The following is a 25,353-nucleotide window of genomic DNA, read 5'->3' as shown; positions in this document are numbered from 1 at the left end:
TCGGAGGTCTGATGGGGGCACGGGCGGCTCCGAGAGATGTGCTGCTCCCTGCTCGCCTCCGGTCTGGGTGAAGAGAAGCCGAGCGCCCTTCGCCCTAACCTTCCTTGCGCCAGGCTGCTCCTCCTGGACGTGCTCGAGCATCCTCCATCACCAACGGTGGGATGCTCCAAACCGGGTCTGCTCACTTTGGAGGCCAAAGGAGCCTCCTCGAGGCCGGATTGGGCTCTCCCCGCAGGCAGGGCTGGCTGGGGACATAGGGACACTAAACTCATTGTCACCATGTTTTTGTCTTGGTTTCATCGAGGGACTCCAAGCGTCCTGTCCAGGTCATTAAAGAGACATTTTGAACTGGCTGGGGACCCTTCTTCCAGCGCCACTGCTGAGCCTCTTGCTGCCCTTGGCTTTGTCCCCTCAGCCGCAGTGATGCCCGTGGTCCTGAGCCCCATCTCTGCTCACTTCCCTGTGCCTGGCTGCCCCCGGTGAGATGAGCTGAGGGCAAGATGGGAGAGGAACTGCAGTGCAGGATGTGGGGTAAACGGACTGAGCTCAGCTGCAACCTGCTGGCTTCAGCTCGTCCGGCTGCGTGCGAACTGCTGAGTCACAGCCTGAAGCACTGATTGAGCGCCTGGAAGAAGAGACCCGGTCAGCCCGGAGCTCAGGTGGAGGCGACTCACCGGTGTGATGGGAAGGGGTGGAGCCGGCTGCACCTCTCAGACCCCATTTAAGGGCTGGCTGCCGTTGGGGAAGGATCTCTTCTGGAGATCCCTCTTTTGTGGAGTTTTTCTGTGAGCCTGTATCTTCAGAGGTGGGTGAGCATTTTTCTTTTTGTAACACCTTCTTGTTGTGCTGGTCTTGCTGCTATGCTGTGCCATCACCCTACACCCCTCCTGGGCTCACAGACCCTTTTCTGTCCCAGCTCAAGGCTGACACGGGCCTGTTTTCAGCCAGGCTGGCACGACTGCACCACAGAGATGGTAGCAAAGCCCTGGGGAGAGCTGGACACTCGCTGCCCAAGGACAAACGTGCTGGCACGGCCTGTCCATCCATCCATCTGTCTGTCCATCCATCCATCTGGCCTGGGTTACATCCAGCCAGTGTCTCTGCATCCGCCCCCAGCCTGGCTGCTGTCACGTGCCAGCATTTTTATTCCTGTTACTTATTTATCATTGCAATTGTCACTTAATTGCTTTGGCAGCCCCTCTGAGAGCCTCTTGGAGAGGCAGAGCGGTGGCTATGGAGAATGGAAGGGACGGATAAATGAACCCGTGGTGCTAGATGGAGGTGTGGGGAGCGAGCTGGGCTGTCACCTGGCTGCAGGGGCAGCTCTGGCCAATGGGTGCCCCGTGGGGACAGGCTGTCACCGTCGGTGTCCTGGGAAGTTTTCCCCAAACTGCGGCGTTGTGGCCCAAATAGTCCATGGTACACGTGGTGTGGTAACTCTGCCTGGGCTCAGCAGTGCCCAAGGCCAGGCTGGGTTTGGGGGCTGTAAGGACAAAAGAAAAACCTCCCCAGCCCACGTTTTCAATCAATTAGTTATATCCCTGGTGACTCAGCAGAAGCCAAATGCATTTCCCTCATGTTTTATTGAAGGACTTCGCTGCAGGAGGTGGAGGGCAGGGAGGGATGGGGTGGCAGTGGGTGGCACGGGGTGCCTGCAGGAGGAGGCACTGGGGATGGGGCCCATGGGGTGAGCACGGCCCCAGATCTGCACTGCTCATTTATACACTTACTGGAAAACGGATCGTTTTTTCTCTGCTCCCCGTGGCTGCAGCGCTGATGTGGGGCGCTGTGCACGTGTTGGGTGCTTCTGAGCACTGTGATTTCCTCCTGACAGAATGCTGCAATCAATCATTCTGTAGCTCAGCCGGCTCTGCTGCCTGGGCTGCGCTCTGTCTGCCCACCGAGGGGTTGTGCCGCTGCCCCACAGCCGTCCCCATCGGTGCCCCCATCACACCTTTCATCCCAGCTGGGTTCTGGTGGGAATAGTGGGTGTGGGGCGGCTGCCACCACCCCCAGAGCTCAGCTCGCCTTGCCGGATGGAGGTTTTTCCCTCCCCTCCTCCAGTCATTCCTTTGCAAAGCGTCACCGAAGACTGAACCCTTCCTCGCTGCCACTTTGGCCTCCAGATTTACTGCCCAAACCCTCACGTCCTGCACTGCCTGTGAGGTCCTCGGAGAGAGTCGCAGCAGAAGTGTTTATTTCCATCATAAAGATCTGTTTTAATATTTTAACATAAATCAAGCCGCGCTTTACGGCGACAATAAATTTGTTGGCAGAAACTGCTTTTGCAGCCCGAGGCAGCGGAGCAATTCAATTTGTTTGGTTTTAAGTGTGAGGAGGTATAATTGAGAAGGGCAAAGTGCAGCTGTGTTAATGGAGCTCGCAGGCAGCAGCTGATGGAGCAGCACCGAGGGCCCTCTGCCCATCCCCTGTGCTCCCTGCAGGACGCGCTGTGCGAGGGCGAGCGCAGGGCGGGCAGAACAGACGTGTGCAGGTTGTTGTTCGAATCCCTTTTTATTGAAGACTGACTGCGTTCAGGCCAAGCACCACGTGAGAACCTGTGCTAATGAAATGTCTGTGTGACAGCCCAACGATGATGGATCCGCTGGCTGAGGAGGGGGCTGGCAGCCCGCGGCGCCCCGCTCTGCTCAGCACCCCTTCCCATTCCCTCCCACCAGCATAAGGCATCGCTATGTCATGTTTTGTGTGAAAAACGCTCTCGCCATCGCCGCGTTCCCTCAATGGCTCCAATTCTTGGGACAGGCTGGTTTTGCTGCTGCTCAAGGACAGCAGGTGTTTGGGATTTCGGGGTGATTCATTTCTAAAAGCTCCTGCACTCCTCGGGGACCACAGCTCCTCTACTTGTGATGGGCGCCACAGCACGGCCCGCTGCCAGGCCCCGCAGCCCCAGCCCACCGCGTGCCCAGGGAGAGCTGCGCCCAGGGCAGGCAAGAGAAGGCACAGCTTCGGAGCTAGAGCAGCAAAGGAGACAGCCCAGCCCTTGGAAGAGGTGGGGCTCACAGCGGGGCCCAGGAGCGACTGTGCTTTGGCACAGACAGCGGTTGCCCCAGGGGGCAGCAGGGGAAACTGAGGCTGCTGTGTCTGGAGGGGCTGGGCAGCCTCAGCCCACGGCCAGTTGGAGGGCAGCCCTGAGCAGGGAAGGGAGGATGTGTGGGTGTGCGGGGGCAAAGGAACGTCGCTCAGTGAGGTTCTCTGGTGGGCGATGAAACGTGGAGACAAGAAATTCAAATCGGCACTTGAAGGCTGAGCTGAGCGCCTTGCAGAAGGGGAGGCGACAGCCAAGGGCGGGCGGTGCAGTAGGAAATACAGCGGCCTCCTCTGTGAAGCCACACCTGTGCACTCACACAGAAGAGCGGCCCCTGCAGCCCCTCCAGCCTTCTGAAGGCTGCTTTCATTAGCATCAAATTCCTCCTTTGGCTCTGCCGGGCTCACAGCTGCTGCAAGAGGACGGGACGGCCCAGCACGCCCCAGCACAGCACCTGCCATCCCCCACACCATGCAGGCAGGGGAGGGAGCAGCTGTGTGCCCCTCGTCTCACAGAACGCCCCCAGCTCAACTGCCCACTGAATTTACTCTCCAAGCTGCACAGCTATTGCCACTCTTCCTAAATGAGGCACCAGCCACCTGCAAAGCATCTTGCTCCTCTGGCACCAAAGATGCCACATCAGCTTCCCTGGAACATTAGGGGATGTTTAAATTCACTAGCAAGGGCTGCCAGTGCCTGCTCAGGATGGAGCTGAAGGAAACAGACCCCTCACATCCTCCCCCTGCAGCCTGGCAAGGACGCACACAGCGCTCAGGCTGGAGAGGTGGAGGGCTTTGCTTTAGAAACCATCAAGTGTTTTTATTCAGCTCCAGGTACTTGCACAGTCTCCCAGGAGGAGCACTTCAGGTCATATGGAAACCAGAAAGTCCTACTTGAAAACGGAGCTTGATTAAAAAGAGCTGCAGTTCAAAGCTTGCTTTAACTCTCAGTAACACTTAATACTGCAGCAAGTGCAGAGGGCAAGAGGATGTAACAGAAGTGACACACACCTGGCTTTGAACCTGTCTAATGAGGGCGAGGGGAGAAAGGGTTTAAAATACTTGAGGTGAAAACTTTTGAAGTTCTTGCTTTTGTTAAAAAACCCATACCATCTTTGCCTGAGGGCTCAGAATAGTGGAACGAGCACCGTTTGTCACTGTGTTGTGTTGGTGGCCAACGGGAGCCTCAGAAGCAGCAACTGTTACCTGCAGCGCGGGCTGGCTAATGCAGCAGGCAGCCAAAGCATGCAGAGAAACGCCCAGGAGGTCGGCAGCTCAGATAAGCAGAGCAGGACCAGCAGAATGGCACCTCCCAGCTGTGAGGAGCAGGGAGGCACAGGACCAGTTCCAGAGTTCTTTCCCCTGCAATGCTGGGAGCTCAGCTCCTGCACAGAGGCACGCACAGCTGAGCCGTGGCACAGCCTCTCCCCGTTGGCACCAGCCCAGTCCCTTGAGTTAACACCCACCTTGTTTCAAGGCTAATTACCCAGCACAGGAGGCTGGAAATGCATCAGCCTGCACAGCCAGAGCTCTTGCAGGCCTAACACGTGTCAGGACTGGGTAATTAGCACCTTCCCAGCCCACACAAACCCTGACCGCTGCAGCTGGGGTCTGGCCTGTACTGTATGGAATGGAAAAGGGCTCTGCCAGCTGGATTCACTGAGCAGCGTGCAGGAGGCAAGGGAAGCAAGGCTGCACTCTCCTTCCCAGAAGGAAGAGCAAAATCCCTGCACTCCTCCGTGGGGTTGGGGCTGCCAGAGCAAAGGAGAACAGGATGAGAAGTGTGAAAGTGAACTCCTGGCCTGGAGAAATCCAGCTCTGATAAGCAGGCAATCCTTCCCCGGAGCACAAACAGGGTAATATCTCTGGAAAAAAATAAAAACACGAGCGTAACAGAGCACAAAGCCTTCAGAGCCAAGACTATCCCCACACCAAACTCTCCCTTCCTCCCTAAATTGGCACAGGAGGTTGGCTGGCGGGGGTCTCAGCAGACAGAAGAGACTCCTTGCCTCCAAACTCCTGCAGGACTGCAGACAGCGAGCCCCTGCCCAGGGGAGAAAGAACATGGAGCTGATTACTGTAGTGAGCAGCCAAGGCCGTCTGCTCTCCTCGCACTGAAACCTGCAGCATCAGAAGAGAGTCAGTGTAAGAACAGAGTGATGCTCAAACAGAGCTGAAGGCAGAAATGGCTGGACGCTGGTTTGGCGTGCAGGCTGCCTGGACAGTGGGTCTGAGAACCAGGGTGACGAGGCTGAGCCCAATCCCTCCGCACTCAATCTGGAGTGAAGGAAGTCTGTGTCCAGGTCCAACCTGCATCGCCACGCCGACGGCCCGGAGGCTTCCCTTCACGCCGCCTCTTCTCCCTCAAAGTCCTGGGGAGGGTGGAAGAGCAGAGCACACACAACCCCCACATCAGAATTTAGACTCACTCAGGACAATGTTTGCAGTCACAAACACAAAGCAAGAAAAGCCCCATATGAGTACGAACACTATCCAGAAGGTGTGCCGGAAAGGGGAGAGGTGTTTGTTAACCGCCCCGCTGCCGAAGACCAGCTGGGTGTCCTTGCGACTGCAGTACGCCAGGAAAGCCGGGATGAGGTACTGGATCCCATTCCCAGCGTAGGCTCCCGTGATCCCCACCAGGGACTCCAGGTCGTGGGTGCAGAAAGCCACCAGCACCGGGGGGACCAGCGTGATGGCAGGAAAGACAATCCTATCCACCAGCCAGGGGTAGGTGCCCCCTTCTCTGTGGAAAAGGGTCTTCCAGTTGTTGCGCAGCGTCACTGCGATGATGGGGAAGTTGGTGCTGATGGTGAAGACTGGGAAGAGGCCCAAGAAGTAGCGAACGAAGGCAACGTCGATGATCTCACAGTTGGTGAAGTTGAGCGTGTACATGTCCATGAGGGTGTCATTGCGAAAGCAGTAAATGGCAGTGAAGGACAGGAGGCTGTAGAAAGCCAGGATCAGGATGTAATCGAGCAGCACGAGCTTGTTGACGTGCCTCTTCTTTGAGATGGGCGTGATGAGGGATGGCAGGGAGTGCTGGCACATGAAGGAGTAGACGCACACCCCAAAGAGATTGCGGATGCCCGACAGCTGGGCCATGGCCGGGTGACCTTCTGCTTGGCCTCTGCTGATGCGGATGAGGGCCAGAATTATCATGAGGATGAAAGCTGGAGAGAGAGAACACTTCAGGTCAAGCCCGGCCCGTGCTCCCCACAGCCCTCCTCCCGTTGGCACTAGCGGACCTGGCATCAGCTCTCCCACTCCACAGCAGCATCTCCTTATCTCTGGAGAACATGCTGCACCAAAGACAAGACGCACAGGAGTTAATCAGGATTTGCTGCCAGCGCTAGTCAGAACATTAAGCATCGGGCTCTCTTTGGCAGGCGTCTCCCTCCCCAGGTACTCACTCTCCCACCTCAGTTGCAACCGAGGTTACAAACTCTGTCACTGTGTTAGAATAAAGCTCCTGAAGGACCCAGAGCAAACCCGGCTGAGCCCATCAACATCTCCCTCGGGGGTCTCAGTCTGAGGATGCTTCTGCCACACCTCGGCTAAACATCACCTTTTAGAAGTGAGTTAGAGGTGTCTGAGCTTTGACCTCTAGAAGAAGAAAAGCTGAAGCCCAGCTGCAGAGCCAATCCCAGTAACATTCCTACACATTTGCAACTGGACTAATATTTCCAAGCAGGTAGAAGGGAGCAGCAGCTACTACAGAGCCTTCCTGTCCCTGCAATCTGCCAAGCACGACAGAGCAAGAACTAGGCAGCCACATCCAGGCTGTCTGTAGTTAATCCCAGGGTGGAGGAGCCAGTCTGGAAGGGACCACGACAGCTCAGAAAGACTGCTATTAAAATTCATCACTTCTAGGCACAAAGTCTGCTTGTCTATCCTTCACTTATGTCACGGAATAGCCTAACAACATTTCACAAAGCTTATCACAAAGTGACGTGCCACGGACAAAATGAATTGAGGAGATTGGGCTAATACCCTTATTTACTCTGCTGGTGGAAATTTGAGCCAGAAGTGGTTATTGCTAGGCCATTATTCCTAGCACGGCACATAAAAACAGTAGAAAACTAATTCTGGCATCACAAAAATCATGTCGACCTGGGAAGGATGATCATCAGCTGGAGTTAACAAGGAGCAGGGGAAAAAAACCTGCCTGGCAGGGTACAAAACAGTAAAATTTACAGCCTGACGCTGGCAATGGATGGGTTGTTGTGGCACGCACAGAGCTGTCTCCTGCACTGGTTTGAGGCATCAGAGCACAGCCATGAATTATCAGGTAATGAAAAAAAACCAAAAACGCTGACACTCGTATTACGCATGACTTTGAATGTCATAAATAAATACACAGAGAAATTAAACAGAAGAGCAGACAGCTCCATGGCCAAGCCCTCGGAGGCAGCACCAGGAGCCAGGCAGGGTACAGGGAGGCGAGGAGGACACCCACCTGCTCTGTGCCTGACATGGGCAGCTGGAGGCAGGAAGGCTCAGCACGGATGGGAACAGAAGCAGCAGTTCCAGAACAACACCAGGAAAACCGTAACTGCACACTGTTCCCTCCTGCACGCTCTCAGCGCTCTCCAAAACTCAGTTCCTCCTTCCTCATCTTTCAAACAGCAGCTTCACACTCAGCACTCACCCAGCTTCACTCTGTATTTCATCTTTTACTGCCTCTGCCTCAGGAAACCTCTCACTTCCAACTGCTTCCCAGTGACAGGAACGTCTAACATCTCTGAAAACACTGCGCTGGGGAGATGACAGCAAATCTATTCCTCTGTGGCACTGAGAGGCAGACCTCCTCGGGAGGCTGGGCACTCTTCGCTCTCCCAAGTCCAGCTACAGAGGGCTATGGAGAAGAGTAATTCATTGATCTGGATGCGTGCAACTGCCACTGCCTCCCCTCAAACCAGCAAGTGAAGCACCCTGAGAGAACAGCTGTGCTTACTGCGCCCTCCCGAGCAAAGCGTCTCACCAGGCAGCACTGCAAAGTCCTGCACCTCTTCCCCGCACCACAACGCCCACCTGCCTGCCTAGCAGGAGCGACGGCTGACCCACTTCCGTCTCCCAGCTCACTCTCACCATTGGCTCAAACCTCCCTTTCCACACCAGTGCTAACAGCACCAGGTCAGGAAGCTGCAGGCTGACACCCTGCTCTCAGAGCCTCTTTCCAGAGACCCCCACTTTCTCCTCTGCCCCAGTGTGTGCTGCTGTGGTAGGGAGCTGTGACAGATCAGGTCTCCGGTGGACTCCTGAAATGATGGATATGAGTACATGGCTTAAGAAGCTAGAATTAATATCGCCTTTGTTGTGTCCCTTTTTTTCCCTTAAATACTTTTCAGAAATTAAACCTATCAGAAATTGAAGTTATGAAGAGTGACAGTCCATTACTATGATCTGCACCAACGCTGTTTCCAAGAAGTCAGGCTGTGCTCTGCTGATGCGTTCTCCCTGACAGAGATGGTGCTGGGTACCTGGAAGCTGCTGCTGCTGCCCAGTTCCAGCCCTGACAGCAGTATTTCCTCACTCCCTGCAGCAGGTGAGTCTCTCTCCTTGCTCCTGGAACAAGAGAGTTAAACCATTTGCATGCCAGATTTATCTGCCTGTCCCTGGAAGGAGGCAAGCTCAAAATGAAACTCTGAAACCTAGTTATGCTGGGTGATAAATCAAGATGAAAAGAAGATGACAGGCTCTGATTGACAGACAGCTTTGAGCAGACAAGAGGCAGCACAGCACCTGCAGGCGCACACAGCTCCTGCTCACATCCTCCTCCACCTGGGACAGAAGGCTGAAGGCACTCACACCACAATTCTGGGTCACCTGCAGTTGCCACATGAACCGTCCAGCAGTGGTGCTTCACCAGAAAGAGCCCTTGCTAAGTCAGACATGGAGCCATTAGAGCATCAACCTACCCTGTACATTAGCACAAATCACGTAGGCAACACGCTCCAGGGACAGAAGCCCTTCAGACATCACCACCACAGCAAAGACAAGAAGGTGACGATGGATTGTCAGCAGGTTGCATGAAAGCCTTGTTTTACACCATTATTATTATAGTTATTTTTGTACAAGTCCTTAACAAGCAATTGAGGGTTTTCTCTGTCCTGGTTTTCAAACTGTTGGACACTCCAAACACACCACAGACAGGTCAGCAGCCCACAAGGCACAGAGGACACTTCTTCTCGTCTCTCTGACCACCCCTGAGGTTTCAGCATCTTTTTAACCGAAGGATGTAAATGAGAATGTGTGAGGGAAAAAAGAAAGGTCTGCAAAAAGGCAAAAATGTGCCATCACCACTGCCCCACTGCCTCACCTACAGACCCCTCGTCCAGCTCTCCAAGGAGGAAACACTGCCTCCTCCTCTCAGACTGAGCAGACCTATCAGAGATAGGACAGCTATGCTGTGGCTCTTGCAGGTGGAAGGAGGATGAATATGGATGAGAACACATCCAGTAGCAGCTCTTAGGGGAAATATGGGAGCCTGAGGATATTAGAAATACAGAGTTTTTGTCAGTTTTGACAGAAAAAGCTGCACAGAAAAGCAGTGATGATAATCGAGCCATTCTGAGTTTACGGATTGTTTTGCAGAGTCAGAGCAAACACCTTTGCAAATGGTGAATGCTGTCTCATACACGAGCTTCATCTCTCTGCAGAAAGGCTGTTGTAGTAAAAAGTCCAAGGATGAAACATTCTCTCATCCACCGTGGTAGGTTCCTGGAAGCAACACTGCTCAGAATGGGCTTCTAGCTTAACTCTCCTCCATCCCTGGCAAAACACCACGCTTTTGAGATGCTGCACCTGGAAACCTACCTCTGTCTATCAGCATGCAAAAAATAACGGAGAAGATCCAGACTGAGCCATACATGACACTGGATACCTCTGTGATCCCAGGAAGGCAGACGTCACCTCCCAGGCTCAGCGATGATCTTCAACCTTCAGAACACCAGGTTCAGTTAAAACAGGGATGGGCTCAGTGGATCTAGGAAGCATAGAGGCAATGAGCTACATACCATGCATGAGCAGAAGAGTTACTGGAAGAAAAAAGTCTGCCAGAACAAAGGTTACATGACAGCTAGCACAAGTCTCACCCTCTCCAGCACTGTTCCTACTCTCTTTCCACAACGGCAGCCCAGCAAGACCATCACCTGCCATCCCCTGCAGGGCTGGAGATGCCGTGCTGTGCTGCCCACATCGCTGCCCACGCCTCGCTGCTCCCCTCCCAGCAGGGCCATTTGTTTGAGCAGGCACAGCCATCCGTCTCCGCCGCCTGACGGGGTGACAGAGCTCTCGTGTCGAAGCGGAGAATCAATATGCCAGGGAATAATGAGAACGAATCGCCCTTTCACAAAGCACACCACTTGCTTCCCTTTTCGTGCGTTTGGCGGCATGATGGATTCCAAGAGAACATTTTCCTGAGCTTCCAAGGCTCATTCTCTTACAAGGAGCCCAAAGAGAAGTAAGAAGTTTGCTCTCCATCTTAGCCTTGGTCTTGAACTTTCTCCAAGCTGAAGGAAGAGACCACTGAGAGTCACTGAAGAGACCTCGTTTAATTTAACATTAGAATGCAGGAGAGGAGGCATACCAGCAAGAGCAGCTGCCCCCTACATACCGCACAGCACAGCACCACGCCGGGACAGCTGCGCCTTCTGCGTCCCTGGCGAATACTTGTGCTGGCCGCTCCGCACCGATGCCTTCCCAGGACACTTCTTTTGTCTCCCACCTCAGAGCCAGCTGCCCTCCACCAGCACCACGGGTAAGTATAAGAGCCCGCTGGCACTGCCGGACATTACAGATGCTCTGGCATTTGAAGTATTAAAGCGTGGATGAAGTTCATCATGCAAGCAAAACCAAGCATCTCGAAATTAAGATGCTGATTCTTAAATTCAGAAGTCAGTTATCTGATTTCTCCTGTGGAAGCCATATCCATTCACTTGTTTATGACCTCCAGCTCTCTGTGCACACCGGCACAGTCTGCACATCTCGGTACAACTGACAGAGTTCTCCAACCTTCAGAGGAGGTATCTATGTGAAAGAATGGTAAAGAGAGAATACGAGAACCAGATCTGCTCACTCACATGTGGGAGCTGGAGTAGTTAAGGATCAGACTTGGCAACGACCGAGACTAAAACAGCCTCCAAGAAGATGAAGGATTTATGAGAACAGAGACTATGGGGAAACAAGATGGATCTGTTCGCTGAAGACAGCGATTCTCTAGAGAGAAATGTCAGAAAGAAGAGGGAAATTACTTCCCACAAGAAAGGTACGAGCCAAAGTTGTGGGACAGTGCAGTTCTTCCTCTAATGGACAGCAGGGACAACTTCACCTCCCTGCTGCAAAGCCTGAGGCACAGCCCACATGGCAGGGGAATGCTGCTGGTCGGCGGGTGGCACAGCCATACGTGAGCACACGAAGGTCACAGAAACGTGCCGCAGCTTACCAGAAGGTAAGACGAAGGTGGCCAGAAACTGAAGCACCGAGTCCCAGGCACCATGGCTTGCCCTGCCGTCTCACCCACACCACCAGGCTGTGGTAACTCCTGCTGCAACCACGCAGGAGCTTTCTGCTGCCCTGGCTTTGGGCTGGGCGGAACTCATTCTATTAACAAAGGAAGAAAAAAGCACCACCAGGACTTTTGGGCTGTCAAAAGTGTTTAAGCAAGGCCTCCGTGCTGTAAAGACATCACCTCTCCCCTTCTCGTTGCTGCCTGGGACAGTATTTGCAACGCTCTAAGCAAGATTTACAAGCAGCCTCCCCTGCCACGACAACAGCCGCTGTCAGCCTGGAGGAGCCCTGCGCCCCCAGCGCCCAGCAGCCAAGCTCCAGACACCAGTAACAGCTCACAGGGAGAAAACCTGCTCTGTACTCTGGTGTTTATCACAGATGTTTTATCTCAACATATGGGAAGGGAAAAGCAGCCAAGGAGTTTTGCTTGCTTCTGATGGCCAAATACCCATAGTTTATTGTCCTCTCTCCTCCGGTCACCTTCAGCAAAGCACCGTAAAGCCTGTATCGAGGACTCTGTTCTGAGTTCTGCCGTTGGCTTGGCCTTACTAATTAGCTTTGACAGTCACTTCTCTCTTTCCATGTGAGAATTTACTTTCCTATGAGAAAGGAGTAGCACACCTCAGTGTCACCACAAACCTAACTTAAGCATTTGCACGTTTTCTCTGAAAGGCACTGGAGCAAAGAGTTCACGCTCCATGAAATCCAGATACCCCACACCATTTCCCCTCATCCCGTCACCAGAGGGCAGAGACCAGCCCCGCTCTGCTGTTGCCACCTTTCGGATACTGCCATTCACACACACTAAAAACCTGCATGGGCACCATCACCCAGATGTTTCTGCAGCACTAGGGATGGATGAATCCCTACGTTTCCAGCTCCTCTTCTTCAGCTCAGAGCCATCAGTTCATCTCCTGCTGCCTGGATAAAGTGCTCTTTTCAGGAACATCATCAGCTCCTCATGTGGGATGGCAGCGGTCCCATCCAGCACCGCATGTCACTCTCCATCTCCATCTGAAGCTAACAAGGCTCTTTCACTTATACCAGCACTGCTTCACCCCACTGCCCCCCATAAACACCATGAAATGAGCTCCTCAACTGACAAGACCAAGAGCAAGCATGACAGAAGCACTGCCTTTTAACTAACTCTTCATGAATATATTCACTTCTTAGTAAATTATTTACCCTGGGCTCTGGCAGCAGCTTTCTCTGTTCCAAAAAGGATATGAGAACAAGTTTCTTCAAAATTACTTCGTGTCACAACCCCTAAGCCAGCTGAACTGCAACAGTGTCCTGATTTACAGCTCAATTCCCTCTTCCTTGACACTCCTGTATGCTTCATTCTGCAAAAGGGGCAGAGATTTAATGGCCCCCCACTCATCTGCAGCAGAAAGCTCCATTTTGGATGCAGAGGCCACCGTGAAGGCTGCAGACACTGGCAGGATAATCTCCCTGCAGGAGACTGCAAGCAAGACTTCAGGTAACTGCTCCCCCGTCCTACATCAGCCTCTGCAATAATCCCCAGTATCCAGAGCTGCAGCTGAAGGCACACAGCAGAGCGAATCCAGGTTTCTGTACTGAGTCAACTTGTGCACGGCTAGTTAAGTCTGCTAAGGATGGCAGTGACAGTACAGCTGAGAACTGCTCACAAAGCGTAATGGTCTGAGACCAGTGCTCTGCAGAGAAGTGCTGAGGAGTCCTCTAAAGCACAGGATTCTGGTGGAGAAAGTAGAAGCATCAAAGAAACGACCAGAAAGGGAAGGCAGCCTCACCAGAATGCCTTGGGAGAGCTCTTTCCTAATTTCCTCCCTGGGAGACTTCTATCAAATACCCTGCAGAGGAGGAAGAAAACACTGCATGCCTCATGGCTACTCTTGTACTTTTTCCCTCCACCTTACCAGCCAGAAAAAAGAGCCTGGGGAGGAAATTTAATTTCTGCACAAAACTGAGATCTCTGCTTGGACAGCGATGAGAGTGATCTGACTTGAGGGCTGCAGGTCCTAGAACAAATGTGACCAGGTCCAACTGTACTACAGGGAGAGAGCACTGAGCTCGCAGCAACCAAACCCAGTTTAACCCCCTATAAAATGTCTCTTTATTAAAATACAATACTTTTTAATATCTACAGTACAGCATCAAGAGCAGCAAATGTCCCACGTGGGAACAGTCTGGCAGCATTTGCCATAGACCATTCAACAACAGCAGCAATAATCACACTACCAATGTCTTTAAAGCCAACAGTCCCCACCTAGAGAGCTGGGCACCTCACCCTGTAACAGGCTGCAATTAATCAGGTTAGCTGCTTAATGCACAATAGCCCAGTGTTTGCTGCTGAGCTCCCCCAAGCCACGTCCCCTTTTGGAATCTTTCTTAATCCATGTCCCTTCCTTTGATGCTGCTAGGCAGTTGTGACCCCGTAGCAAAGAGGTAGGGCTGTGCCTGCTGCTTTGGGAGCCCCGGAGCTCACTGCTTCCAGCTCCATTCACTGAGGGGCGAACTCCTCAAGCAAACAGCAAACACTGCCTACTAGACCAGGACTGATGGGAAGGCAGAGAAAAAAATAGCAGGATATCAAGTCTCTGGAGGGAGCAGTTTGTCACCACCACAGATTTAAGCCCTCAGGAAGGAAAAAAGCCTGAATTCTAACCAGTAAAGTTGAAAATACCAACGGCTGTAATTTCTGGGCAGCTTGGTTGGGTCAGCCTTCTGCAGATGACCGCTGTACCAAGAGACCTGGAACAGGCTCCACAGCCAACAAAGGGCTTGGGCTAACAACTCCACACCTTCCCAAGGCTGAAAGGAGGAAGGGACCTGAAAAGGAGGAAGGAGGAAGTTACAGTTTGGGGAAGGAATCTTCCCCACTGCAAGCAGACAATTCACACTGCTGACACACTTACCTGCTCACCCAGCCCTGGCCCTCTGTGCTCTTGGTGACGTTGCTCAAGAACCGAGTGAGCCAACAAAGTTTTGTCCCTAACTAAGACCCAAGCTTCACCGTAAGCATCATTACCAGAATTTAAAGCAGTGATTTTCCTGACCAGCCCTCCATGCAGAGCAGGCTGGCTCCTTCTACACCTGTGCTCCAATTGCTGAGGTCTCCCCGAAGGCAGACCAGGCAGAAGGAAGGGCCAGCAAAAGCTTTCACTGTTGGAAACGTGACGAGTGCTTGGTGTAGGCCAACAGATACACGTTGGCCAAGTCCAAAGAAAAGCAAGACCTTTAAGAACCGATAAGTCAGCAGTTCAAGCTCCGAGTACCGCACTGAACTCAACCACCTTCCATGAGGCGGTAGCTGGTTTTGGAGCCAGCGTTTGAGCTGTTACTCTTCTGAAGATCGCCAGCAGCTCCACACCTCCGGAAGCCCTCTGCCTGCCCCGTCCAGCTGGGGAAGCAGATCCACCCTCTGTGCTCCTATCAGTTCTGACAGGAACAACCTTGCTGTGCCAGCCTTGTTTCCAGATGAGCTGCGTTCAACAGGCCCAAACAACAGGAGCCCATCTGTTTGGCTCTCTAGTGGAAGAGCACTTGGGCTTGCAAGCTCCTCCTTCAACCTTCTCCTTATAGAGGCCTCAGAGGTGCCTGTCCTGCTAGTGCCTTATCCTGGGATGAGAAATGCCAGATGCAGGGCTGATCCCTGCTGCATCTCCACATTCCTCAAACTGGCCTATTTTTGCTTTCCAGCTCAGGCTCCAGTGTTTAAGACCAAATTTTTTCAGAGCGAAATTCTTCCTGTCCAAGAGGTGTAGCGAGAGACCGCTGCAGGCCGTCAGCCGATGCGCTGCCTGCGATGAGCACAAGGCTCTGGGAAGAGGCTGGTGACATTTGATTATCGCTGAGATCAGGGGAGGAGGGAAAGCAACTTTCAAAGGCAGCGCTGACACGTTACAAACGCTAGCAGAAATGACCTTCACGCACAGCAAGCCCTCCCTGCTGCCAAGAACTATCCTCAGCCACTGTCATCTTCATCGCCAGCACACCTGAGGCAGCGCAGCCTTACATCAGCCGCTGCTGCTGTGAAATCCAAGGGCTTTTCACCGGGCTGGGGAAGAGGGTGTACAGCAGGCACCGTCCACAGAGCAGCTTCTACCCAGCAAAACAAACAGCTGGTCTGCAGCTCCAGCGTCCAGCACTACTGCTCAGTGCTTCACTGAAGCACTGCCTTTAGCATCACGTGGCTAAGCACAACCAGAGGAAGTCAAAGAGAAGGCACAGGTTATCCCTGAACAGGAATCCACATCTGGCCCATCAGCATTCAGGCAGGACAAGCTCAAGGGACCGCAAAGCACCAGACAATGCCTTTCTTCAGGATCTAAGCTCTCGAAGAGCCAACAAAAGACCAACCCATGTTTAAGTCTCAGCCCGGCTTTTGGAGGAGGAGGTGATGCAGCAGGTGATGTGAGGACACAGGAGAAGCCAGCCTGATAAATCTAAACAGCATGGGACTCATCCCAGAGTCTGCAACTAGAGCTTTTCTGTTCCCTGCATCACATGACTGCTTGATAAATCGTCTTTCCTAATAAATCTATCCCTCATTGTACACATACGGGATCTGTTGCTCTAAGTAGCCACTGAGGTGCTGTCAGGGTCATTAAATATCATTATCTGGGGCAGCTGTTCTCCAGCATACTGACGCAGGAATCAATCAGGCTAAAGCATGAATTTCTCCTACACTTCTCCAAACATTGCTTTTGTCCCTCTCCATCAAGCAATAGAAAAGAGGCAGCTCTGCATTTATGCCAAGGTTTAGCAATCCTCCTGCTAGAGGCAGCTAGCTAAAGGGAATGCAATGGCAGAGCAGACAGGCATCAGGTTGTCACAGAGACAGGATGAGGTCTGACTGATGGCTGTACCGGGAAAGAGGCAGCTGAGTGATTGGAAACAGGCCAGCATGCTGAAGAGATTACATTTTTAAAAACTTCCTTTAATACCCCCGTAATGAGATAACCCCTCCCTCTGAAGGACATAGGGGCTCTCAAAGCTTTCATGCGCCCAGACAATAATGGGGAAAAAAATGGACATTTGGGATTTTCACACCATGTGAGGTCAGCATTTGTTAACTCAAGCTGTTCAGCATCTGAGACTTGAAGGCCTAAGACCCAACCTCATCTTCCTGGGTGATGACTGCTTAACCCCATCTCAGATACTCACTGCAACAGGCTCTCTATGCCGCTGCAGTGACTGCCAGCCATTTCCAAACAGGATTACAGGCCTTTGAACTCATGGAAGAGGAACACGATCCCCGAGCTGAAGTCAGGTCATATGTGTGTGTGGTGGGAAACAGTCTTAGAATCAACTTTTCTTCCTAAGCCAGGTCAGTGATGGGTACAAGCAGAACATCGTGTGCTCAGGTGGTCTGGGCCCATGAATCAGCAGACTTCTACCCTCCCAAAAGGCTACTGGTGCTGTAAAGCTGTTAGCCCTGAATATCAGTTACCCTGCGTAGGTTACGCAGACCAAGACAAAGCTGCGTACACATACAAACCAGATATAAGGCAGCTGCATCTCTGGATGATAACAACACCGCCAACACTGATGTCTTATTTCCCTTCGGGGAATTCTGTCTACTCAGAAGTGCTTGGCTGTAAGATTTTGGAGAGCTAGTGAGAGTGGGGCTTCCCAAGGACAACGTATGTCGGTTTAGCAGTTTTTAGACAAGCAAACATGACGAAAGGTCAGACGTTCTTACAGAAGTACTTTTAATTCTCAGATCAGAACTATGCACGCTTCATTGCTGGAACTGTAACTAGTGGTTACCATACTTAGCCCAGACACAGGAGACTCTTCCAAATCCCCTCTACCTCTCACTTAAGCCAAGTTAAAACTTCAGGTACCAGATTGCATCTGATTGAGAATATTTTGTTTCAATCAGAATTTTCATCCTAGAACAAAATTCCTTTGTTTCACTGGGGATATCAAGTCTGGGCAGTCTTCCTCAAAGACTTTGTTTTGACAAGTGCTTGCTTCCAAACAGGCGTTTCTTGCCAAAAAGATGCATCAGTAGCATGACTCAGGTTCCACCTACAGTGAAGAGGTGGGGGCCTGCCAAGACTCACCTATCCATCTCATCAGAGACGTCACGATCTGAAGATACTTGGTCTTCTGCACATTGAAGAAGGTAAAAGGACCCAAGAGAAGAGTGAATGCTGCCTGGAAGGACAACAGAAAACATGCACTGTTAAAAAACAGAAGTGTTGGTAGTAAGATGAATTTATCAGTAAAGCAAAGCTTGCCTTGAAAGTTCACCTCCAGACACGTCCGTCTGTCACAGAGCTTTCTTTGTTGCTTAATTTTACAGCTAGGCTGGCTGCAATACAAGGGGTCAAGCAAACTGCTCGGTATCAGAGAACATGCCTCAGGCAGAAGCAGAGCATAGGATTCTCTTGGCTCTCAGCTGCCTGCTATCACTGCTACAGCATGTCTTTACTGACACATTTCAGTACAAGCTCTCAATGCAGTTTTACGGAACATTAAATATTAAAGGTGGCCTCTTTGTCCAGGTACAGGCTCAGTTTAGGTCTGGATAGCAATAGCTGTGACCAGACTGCTTGCATTAACATAGACAGCTAGCTTCGAGGTGTCTGAGGCTGAACAACAATGGAATAAAAAGGTTTTCCCTACATTGTTGCATGTTTTACAGCAGGAAGCTTATAGCTTAACAGTTAAGCTGTTGACTTGGATGCTGAAAGCCTGTGTAAAGCAAAGAGGAAAAAAAACAGATAGTCGTAAGAACTTCATCCAATGAAATTCAGCATACTGATGAGGAGTCTCTTCACTGCCCTTGGATGTCTGCTGAGTTCAGTGAGTCTCAGCAAGCTTAACTGGGGAGCAGCGCAGCACCCATCTGCTGCACCTCTTCCAGCAGCGTTGTAAAATACATCCACCAGAACTGGAAACATTAAGACTGTGATATCCTGCACAGGTTTTGTTTAGCACTCTCCTGCAGCACACAACACGTTCACGCTGTCAGCCCACACCTGGAGGAGCAACACTCCGTGCAGCATCCAGAGCCCCGCCTCATCCAGGGTGAAAAAGGGAGAAAAAGCTTTACTGCAGGAAAATGACAGACCTTGACTGAGGTCTGAACGTGAACTGAGAGAAGCTACGTGTAGACAAGAGACAAGAGGGGTGCTGCAAAAGAGATCCCTACCTGCAACCCATGGACTGGACTATCAGCTGGCACAGCTGTGAGCCAGCAATACCAGCAGGTCCAAAAGCAGTATGTAAGCAGTATCTACAAGGCCACAGTGCACAGTTGTGCAGGTTTGATCAGAATGTGAAAGGGATTCTAAAGACAAATGCTCAACTTTAATATTTACAGACAATTCTTCTTCATGACTTCTGAAAGCAGTTCCCAACAAAAGGTGTCACCAGAAGGGAAGAGCTAAGACTCAAAGGGCAGGCTGCAGAGCCCCCAGGTCTCTGTCGACCCCGACAGAGTCAGCAGCAGAACAGAAGCCAGGCTATTTTAAGACTAGTACGACCCCAAGAAACTTCTCTTGAGACTGTCTGAGAACATCTGCAAGGCAAATTGGAAACTCCTCACATCACAAGTATTCTCAGATGACTCAAGTCAGTCCAGGAAGGGAACCAGAGGAAAGAACCCTCGGGTCTCACGCGCTGCTCGGTCAAGACATTCTGACCCGGGGCCATCATTGACACTGGGTTTTTTTTTTGCAAGCAGAAAAACAGAGACAAAGCATATACAGAATTCTGATTAGTGAAATAATTCAGGCTCCAAGGAGCAAGTGCTGAAATCACACACAGCACAGCACGATAGGCATGCCTGACAAGACTAGGAGCTACAACAACCTTAACTACTGTGACACTTTCAAAAGCACATCAGTCAGTTATAAGCCTTCCATGCTGTTTCCTCCTCTTGCTCCTTTCTTTTCTAAGCAGGAACCCAAACTCCCCATTCCTTCCATCCTCTCCTACAAACAGTTGGTCTCAGGGTAGTACACAAGGACAAACTTCAGCCTGAAGAGATGCAGCTTAAGGACCGAGAGCAAACAAAAGTAGACATAAACTATTACCAGAAATTACTCTCAAGTTTGTGATGAATTTGTCTCAAACTCCACCTCTCAACATGCACACACTGCTCCAAGCCTCCTTTCAGATCATGTTATTAGCTCACACATCAGAAGGAGCTGAAACAGAAGAGACAGAGGAAGGATGATGATAATTAAGGAACAGGTGTTCCCAGCAAATCAGAATGCACCAGAACCACTTGGCAAAACAGCACCTCAAACCGTATCAAGAATTGACAGAAGATCACTGAGCACTGAGCACCTAACAGCTGGGACTTAAGCACTGAACAAAGAATTGCATTAGAGGAGATTTGGGGCCCAACTACCGAAGAGCATAAGAAGTGTTGTTAGTTGCTGGAAGAACCTAGGTCTCCTTTATACTCCAACAAAGTATAAGGAATTCCACTCCATTTTCTGTAATTATCTTCAGCAACCTCCAGAGCTCGGCATGTCTTGAACAGCCAAATCCACTGAGCAGCTCCTCCAGCACTCCCTCTTCTCTGCATGCCCTATGACTCAAGGCACGGTGGAGGCGAGCAGAAAGGTCAGATTCTTCCCACATCCTTTAAGATGAGCAGTGTCTTCTCTTCCAGATCTCAGAACTGGTCCTAAAGAACCGAGAAATGAGTTCAAGTGCAATAGAAATATATTATCTTTTCCACTTGATGCCTATTAGGGAACCAAGACGGATTCATGGATCAATGCAAACGATGCTAAGGCTCAGAACCCCAGAGATGGGGTTGCACTGCTCTGCAGAGACTGTGCCATCCACTTTTAGGAAAGGAACTCGCAGCGCACACTGGACTGTTTGAGAGGAGAAAGGCAGGGCAGAAGATGCCATTAAACATCAAGATTAACATCCCTTCAAAGTGAAATTGTGTGCAGATCCAGCGCAGGTCAGGAGGAGGATCCAATTCTTCTTCAATATCCAGGACACGTGGGGCAAAGGCCCAGTCCCTGCATTAGACTGAATCTCATCAAACCTCAGAAGCGTCCCAGGCCAGGAGGCCTACCTACACCCCTCACTAGCAGGGCGAGAAGAGTTGCGGTGCCTGCAACGAGGACATCTGATTTCTCTGCCTTGCTGCGCCAGGCGCCGAAATGCTCTTCCTACGTGGGAAGTTAATTACTTTCCTAACTTCTCCCCAAGGAAAAAGTAAGCCCAAATAAGCACCTCAGACATATACCAAAATTTCTACCTGATGTTTTCTAAGCTCAAGGTTTTCCCCAGAGGAATGTAATTAATGGAGTGCTTCATTAGATGCACAATTCAAACAACTTGATGCCTACACAGACCCTGCACCGGTTAGCCCTGCCGAAAGTCAAGTGCACAGAGCTCTTAGATTGAGAAGCTCTCCAAACATTTCCAGTTCACCTCTTCAGCTAGCTTAAAGAGTTCATCATTCTCTTCCCGAACTTCAGCAAATTAACCCAAGGCAGAATGAGCACAGTCTAAGCTTCCTGTGTTGTCTCCCATGGCTGGCAGTTGAGAACGATCCCCAGCCGCTCCCCCACCCAACAGGCGAAGCCAGGCCTGCTGCACGGGGGGCACAGAATGCAGATAGAGCAAATAAAAGCAAAGATGTGGGAGGGTTCACTTCTTCCTTATGCTGGAAAACAGCATGGAGGTACAGCACATTAACTACAGGTGCTTCTCACTTTTACCAGTGTTTTCAGCCAACAAATTAGCAGTTTAAAATAGCACAAAAGAACAGCAGCTCATCCCCCGGAGTTGTACTCTGCCCTGCAGGCTCCAGGCCATGAGCCGTGCATCACCCTGCTTGTGCCCTTAGCAAGGTCTTAAAAACCAATTCCTTCCACTGGGCCAAGGCACACAAACACAGCAGGCACTGTGCTCCCCCAGCCCCTGTGCCTGCCAGCTCCCAGGGTTTCAATCTGAGATGCGGGCTGGGCAACCTGAGTCTCCTTCCCACAGGGAGAGCTGGCTGGGGTTTTCCATTGCCTGGAATACATATTCTTGAAAGTATATTTATAAAAGTGTATTTTATTAAAGCCCTTGTGTTAAAACTTGGCTACCTAACCTTGCTTACTGGCTTATCTCAAAAAGGCAAGAGTAAGATGAAACATTCTCAGGACCTTAGCCTGTTGAATCGCTCAGTCTCAGCCAAGAGGACCGCCACCAGAGCTCTCAACCACCAGCCCAGATAACACCAGGAGTCTTTCAGTCTACACAGATGGGCTTTACACCAAATTCAGAGGGCTGCATTCACTCCACAGGTTCTTTATTGACCTGAAGAGCACATATAGCACCCCAGACCAGTACAGCTCAGTAGTTCAGTGGCTTTCATCTGCTTCCCAGAATGTAGCTTTTACACAAAAAGCCAACCCAGCTCAGGAAGCACGATCAGCACCCCAGACTGAGCCGATTCATGCATCAGATGCAGCAGTTCAGGCACAATGGCCTGCATACATTTGCAAGAGTACCAACTAAAAACCAGCTTCTTTCACTACTGCCATCAGAACTTGCTTGTTCTCAGGCTCCACAGACTCATCTGCAAGATTAGCATCTGCACTTGACGCTTGCTAAGCAGTGAATTAAGAACAGTAGCTACTGTTTTCTGTTGATTCAGAACCTGCAAACTTCCAGGCAGGTTCAGCAGAAGCAGGAAATTTACCTGAGAAAAGTGCAACAGCGGAGACCAACTTCACTGAAAGAAGCAGCTACTCCTCGAGCAGGGTAAAAAGTGTCGGAGAATTTGTGGACAAATGTATTTGAGTGGCACAAAGCTGCCGTACCAATATGGAGTGAAAGGTCTCAGGTACGTGGCTGAGGATTGCTCAGCTTTAACACGGGGGGGACAAATGTCACAGCGCTCTCTCCTTCATGCCTCCCCTCAGGCTGAGCCCCAGCCACCCCTTCCTTCCTATTCCTACCCAGCACTCCCCCTCATTCAGCAGAGCTCGCTCCAAATTCTCCCTTGGAGGCTTTTGCTTGTCCTTGACAGCAGTGCCAGCATCTCACACAAACGTTGCTCATGGCACAACAGTAACAACTCCACCTCTCCAGACAGCAGTGCCTACATTTCTTAGGCAGCGAGTAACAGTGCTGCTAACCAAAATCTGTACAGCCGGAGTTGTACTCCTCTGGTGAACATCTGAACAGTTACTGGTTTATTGAACGGAAGACTTTGTCACCTTGGTTGGAAAACCGAACGCTTCATGCAGGATTACGGGTACGGAACATCCCTGTAAAGCAAGGTAATGACAGAGAGACAGGCTCTACTGAATGAGCACCTCCCAGAGGAAGGCTGCTTTGATTCAGTGCTCAGACAACACAGGTCTCCTTGAACACTGTAGGCAAAAGCCGACATTTCATATGTGCTGTCAGCAATTCTGACACCCCTTCTGCTTCTGCAAGAAGTCCCTGAGCTCAGAGCTACTCCACGACCCAGATGAGTTCTAGAAGGGACAAAACAATATGAGAAACCAGTCTGCTCTTTGTAGTTATGCAAGCAAGATGTCAGGAGAGCCCAGGGGCTCTGCTCTCAGTCAGGTGCTCTCCTCCAGACCGTCTACAGAGACATCACGGGAGGTAAAAACCACCAAACCCAAAAGCTACTTTACCTGCACTGACACAGGCTTATGAATTGGTGCTCCTATTCACGTCCTTGGGGAGCTTCTAGGGCTGCCTTTGGACAGAACCATTAAATCTGAAATGCCTTCCTCACTCTTATTTCGCTTTGAAATAAAAAAAGCAGAACTTTTAACTCTTTACCTGCAGCTTCACCCACAAGCCTCTTTGCAGCTACTCTGCACACAGCCCAAGGTGCGGCAGCCACTACAATACCCAGCAGCAGGCTCCAGGCACTCGCACCGAGGCTTCAGCAGTTTTCAGCTGAAGCCCAACAAGAGCGAAGGGTCTGGAGCACAGCATCGTTTGCCCCCTCTGCCGCCTCTCCTCCCCTTTGCTCCTGTGACAAGAGGCCGCATTTCTGCATGAGCTCATATCTCCACGGAAGGAGCCAGATGGCACATCACTGAGGGCTGCCATCCAAGCTTTCGTTGGTAAAGCTTTACCCCTTGCAGAGGACAGTACAAATATAAATACACGCAAGGAGTCTGATTGGTCAGGAAGGAGTTTTTTAGAGAGCCGAAGAAATATAAAGCTGAAGACCCACAACCTCTCAGGCTGGAAGCTGGGGCTGTGCTGACAGGCAGCACGTTATCAGCAGTGATTGTGAAGCTCTTCAAGTCTGTCGAAAAGAGAATCCAACAACACAACAAGGATTGCTCAAAGAAGTTGAGACACAAGAAGGATTTTAATTTCCAGATCCCTCCACAGAGCAACGAAGTCACCACGGAAGGAGGACTCAGCTGCCAGACATCCCACAAGCGATATTTATGGATAAGGAAAGAAGGCCGGTTACGCTTTGACTACAGCAGACATCTGCTGCCACAGCAGCTCCAGTAATTAACGTGCCACTCCTGGGACACCTGGCAGCAGCTCACACTCATAACTCACACGAGCACACGCCAGCACCACGAGTCCTCACCCGCCTTTCTCCGCAGCCTGCTAAGGCAGGAGCAGGAATCCCTGAGAGCTAAGCCGCTGTCACAAGTTCTTGCCAGCAAAGGAGGTGGCATTTCACCCACCCGCAGTCACAGCACCCTACACAGACACTACGTCCTGTGATCCCTGTGGCAGTGCTCTCAGTGCTTCTTCCAAAGGAAGACTTCCTGCACAACACAAGAAAGCATCTGCAGTTCCAAAGCTACTTAGCTGGGTGGAAGCAAGTACATGGCGAGGCTTTTTTCTCCCCATTGACCCTTGGCAGGGCTTCAAAAGCTGGCCCAGCCTTGGTAAGAGCTTTAAGTTTTTCAGTCTGGAAAGAAAATCCTGGAAAACTAGTTATTCCTCCTCCTAAACTGAAAAAACCCAGGCACAAAGTCATTCAGTGCAAGGATTGCAGTCCCTGGCACACCTGGATATGTAGGATCATAGCCAGCAGCAAGCTTGCATGCACACTCTGGGGTAGATACAATTCAATAATCATTTCTGCAAAAGGAGAAAGATGGAGGCCAGCAACAACCCCGAGGTGACTGGCATCTAATTTTTCATCATTGCAGTATTTATGGCAACACCATTTGCAGCATCTTGTAATCACTTCAGCGCCTCCTTGACCCCTGGCTCTCCCTTACTCTGCATCTCCTAATTGCATCTGAACAAGCAGGAGGGAAGCAGCAAAGTGGATGGATGCAGGAGAGCGGAGTGGCTGCTCTGTGACACTTGGAAGGACAGCAGTGGAGCTGCAGAGCCAGGGCCGGCCGCACCCCCCCTCCATCACCAGCTCACCGTGACCTCTCGCAGGCTACAAAACAGGCATCCTCCTCCTCCCTGACCCCGGGGGACTGAAGGCTACCCAATTCCCAATTTGTTAGCACGGTACGAGAAATTGATGAGTTCCCGCCGATGAAGTCTGAGGGCACAATCATTACCATACAGACACTGCGCCAAATCCCTGCATATTCACTGCCTCTTCTTTCAGGGCACTGGCAACTCAAACTGTGTCGGTATCGACCCCAAAAGCCCCTGGGTTAGAAGCACACATCCAGAGAGACACGGGCCAGCATGACACGGATGCACAGAGGGCCCTGCAAACATGTCAGTCCCTGAAGTGCCAGGGTTACAGGGCACGTGGGATCAGCAAGGACGGCTCCTGAAGGCCACCAACCCGTCTGCCACAGCACAGTGGGTGGCTCTGTCACTCAGCCATCACAGTCCCTTTCCCCTTGACTTCTTGCCCCCCCC

The 25,353-nt window shown here is 51.3% G+C and overlaps 2 protein-coding genes across 2 annotated transcripts in view; one reads left to right on the top strand and one right to left on the bottom strand.

The window, feature by feature from the left end:
• The window catches only part of GRIN2C (glutamate ionotropic receptor NMDA type subunit 2C), a 10,862-nt gene extending 10,180 nt beyond the window's left edge, over positions 1-682 (top strand). The window contains exon 13 of the mRNA XM_031556390.1: positions 571-682. Coding sequence (XP_031412250.1) covers positions 571-682 — 112 coding nt within the window. The remainder of the gene's footprint in view (positions 1-570) is intronic.
• Positions 683-5,438: 4,756 nt separating this feature from the next.
• The window catches only part of TMEM104 (transmembrane protein 104), a 36,916-nt gene continuing 17,001 nt past the window's right edge, over positions 5,439-25,353 (bottom strand). Inside the window, exons 8-9 of the mRNA XM_010721635.3 lie at positions 17,610-17,703; positions 5,439-6,218 (exon numbers count right to left, since the gene is read on the bottom strand). Of these exons, the coding sequence (XP_010719937.1) occupies positions 5,458-6,218; positions 17,610-17,703 (855 nt within the window). The 3' untranslated portion in view covers positions 5,439-5,457. The remainder of the gene's footprint in view (positions 6,219-17,609; positions 17,704-25,353) is intronic.

This window comes from Meleagris gallopavo, chromosome 20, assembly GCF_000146605.3.
Source record: "Meleagris gallopavo isolate NT-WF06-2002-E0010 breed Aviagen turkey brand Nicholas breeding stock chromosome 20, Turkey_5.1, whole genome shotgun sequence".
Classification (NCBI taxonomy): Eukaryota; Metazoa; Chordata; class Aves; order Galliformes; family Phasianidae; genus Meleagris; species Meleagris gallopavo.
This window is presented reverse-complemented; position numbering and strand designations above follow the sequence as displayed.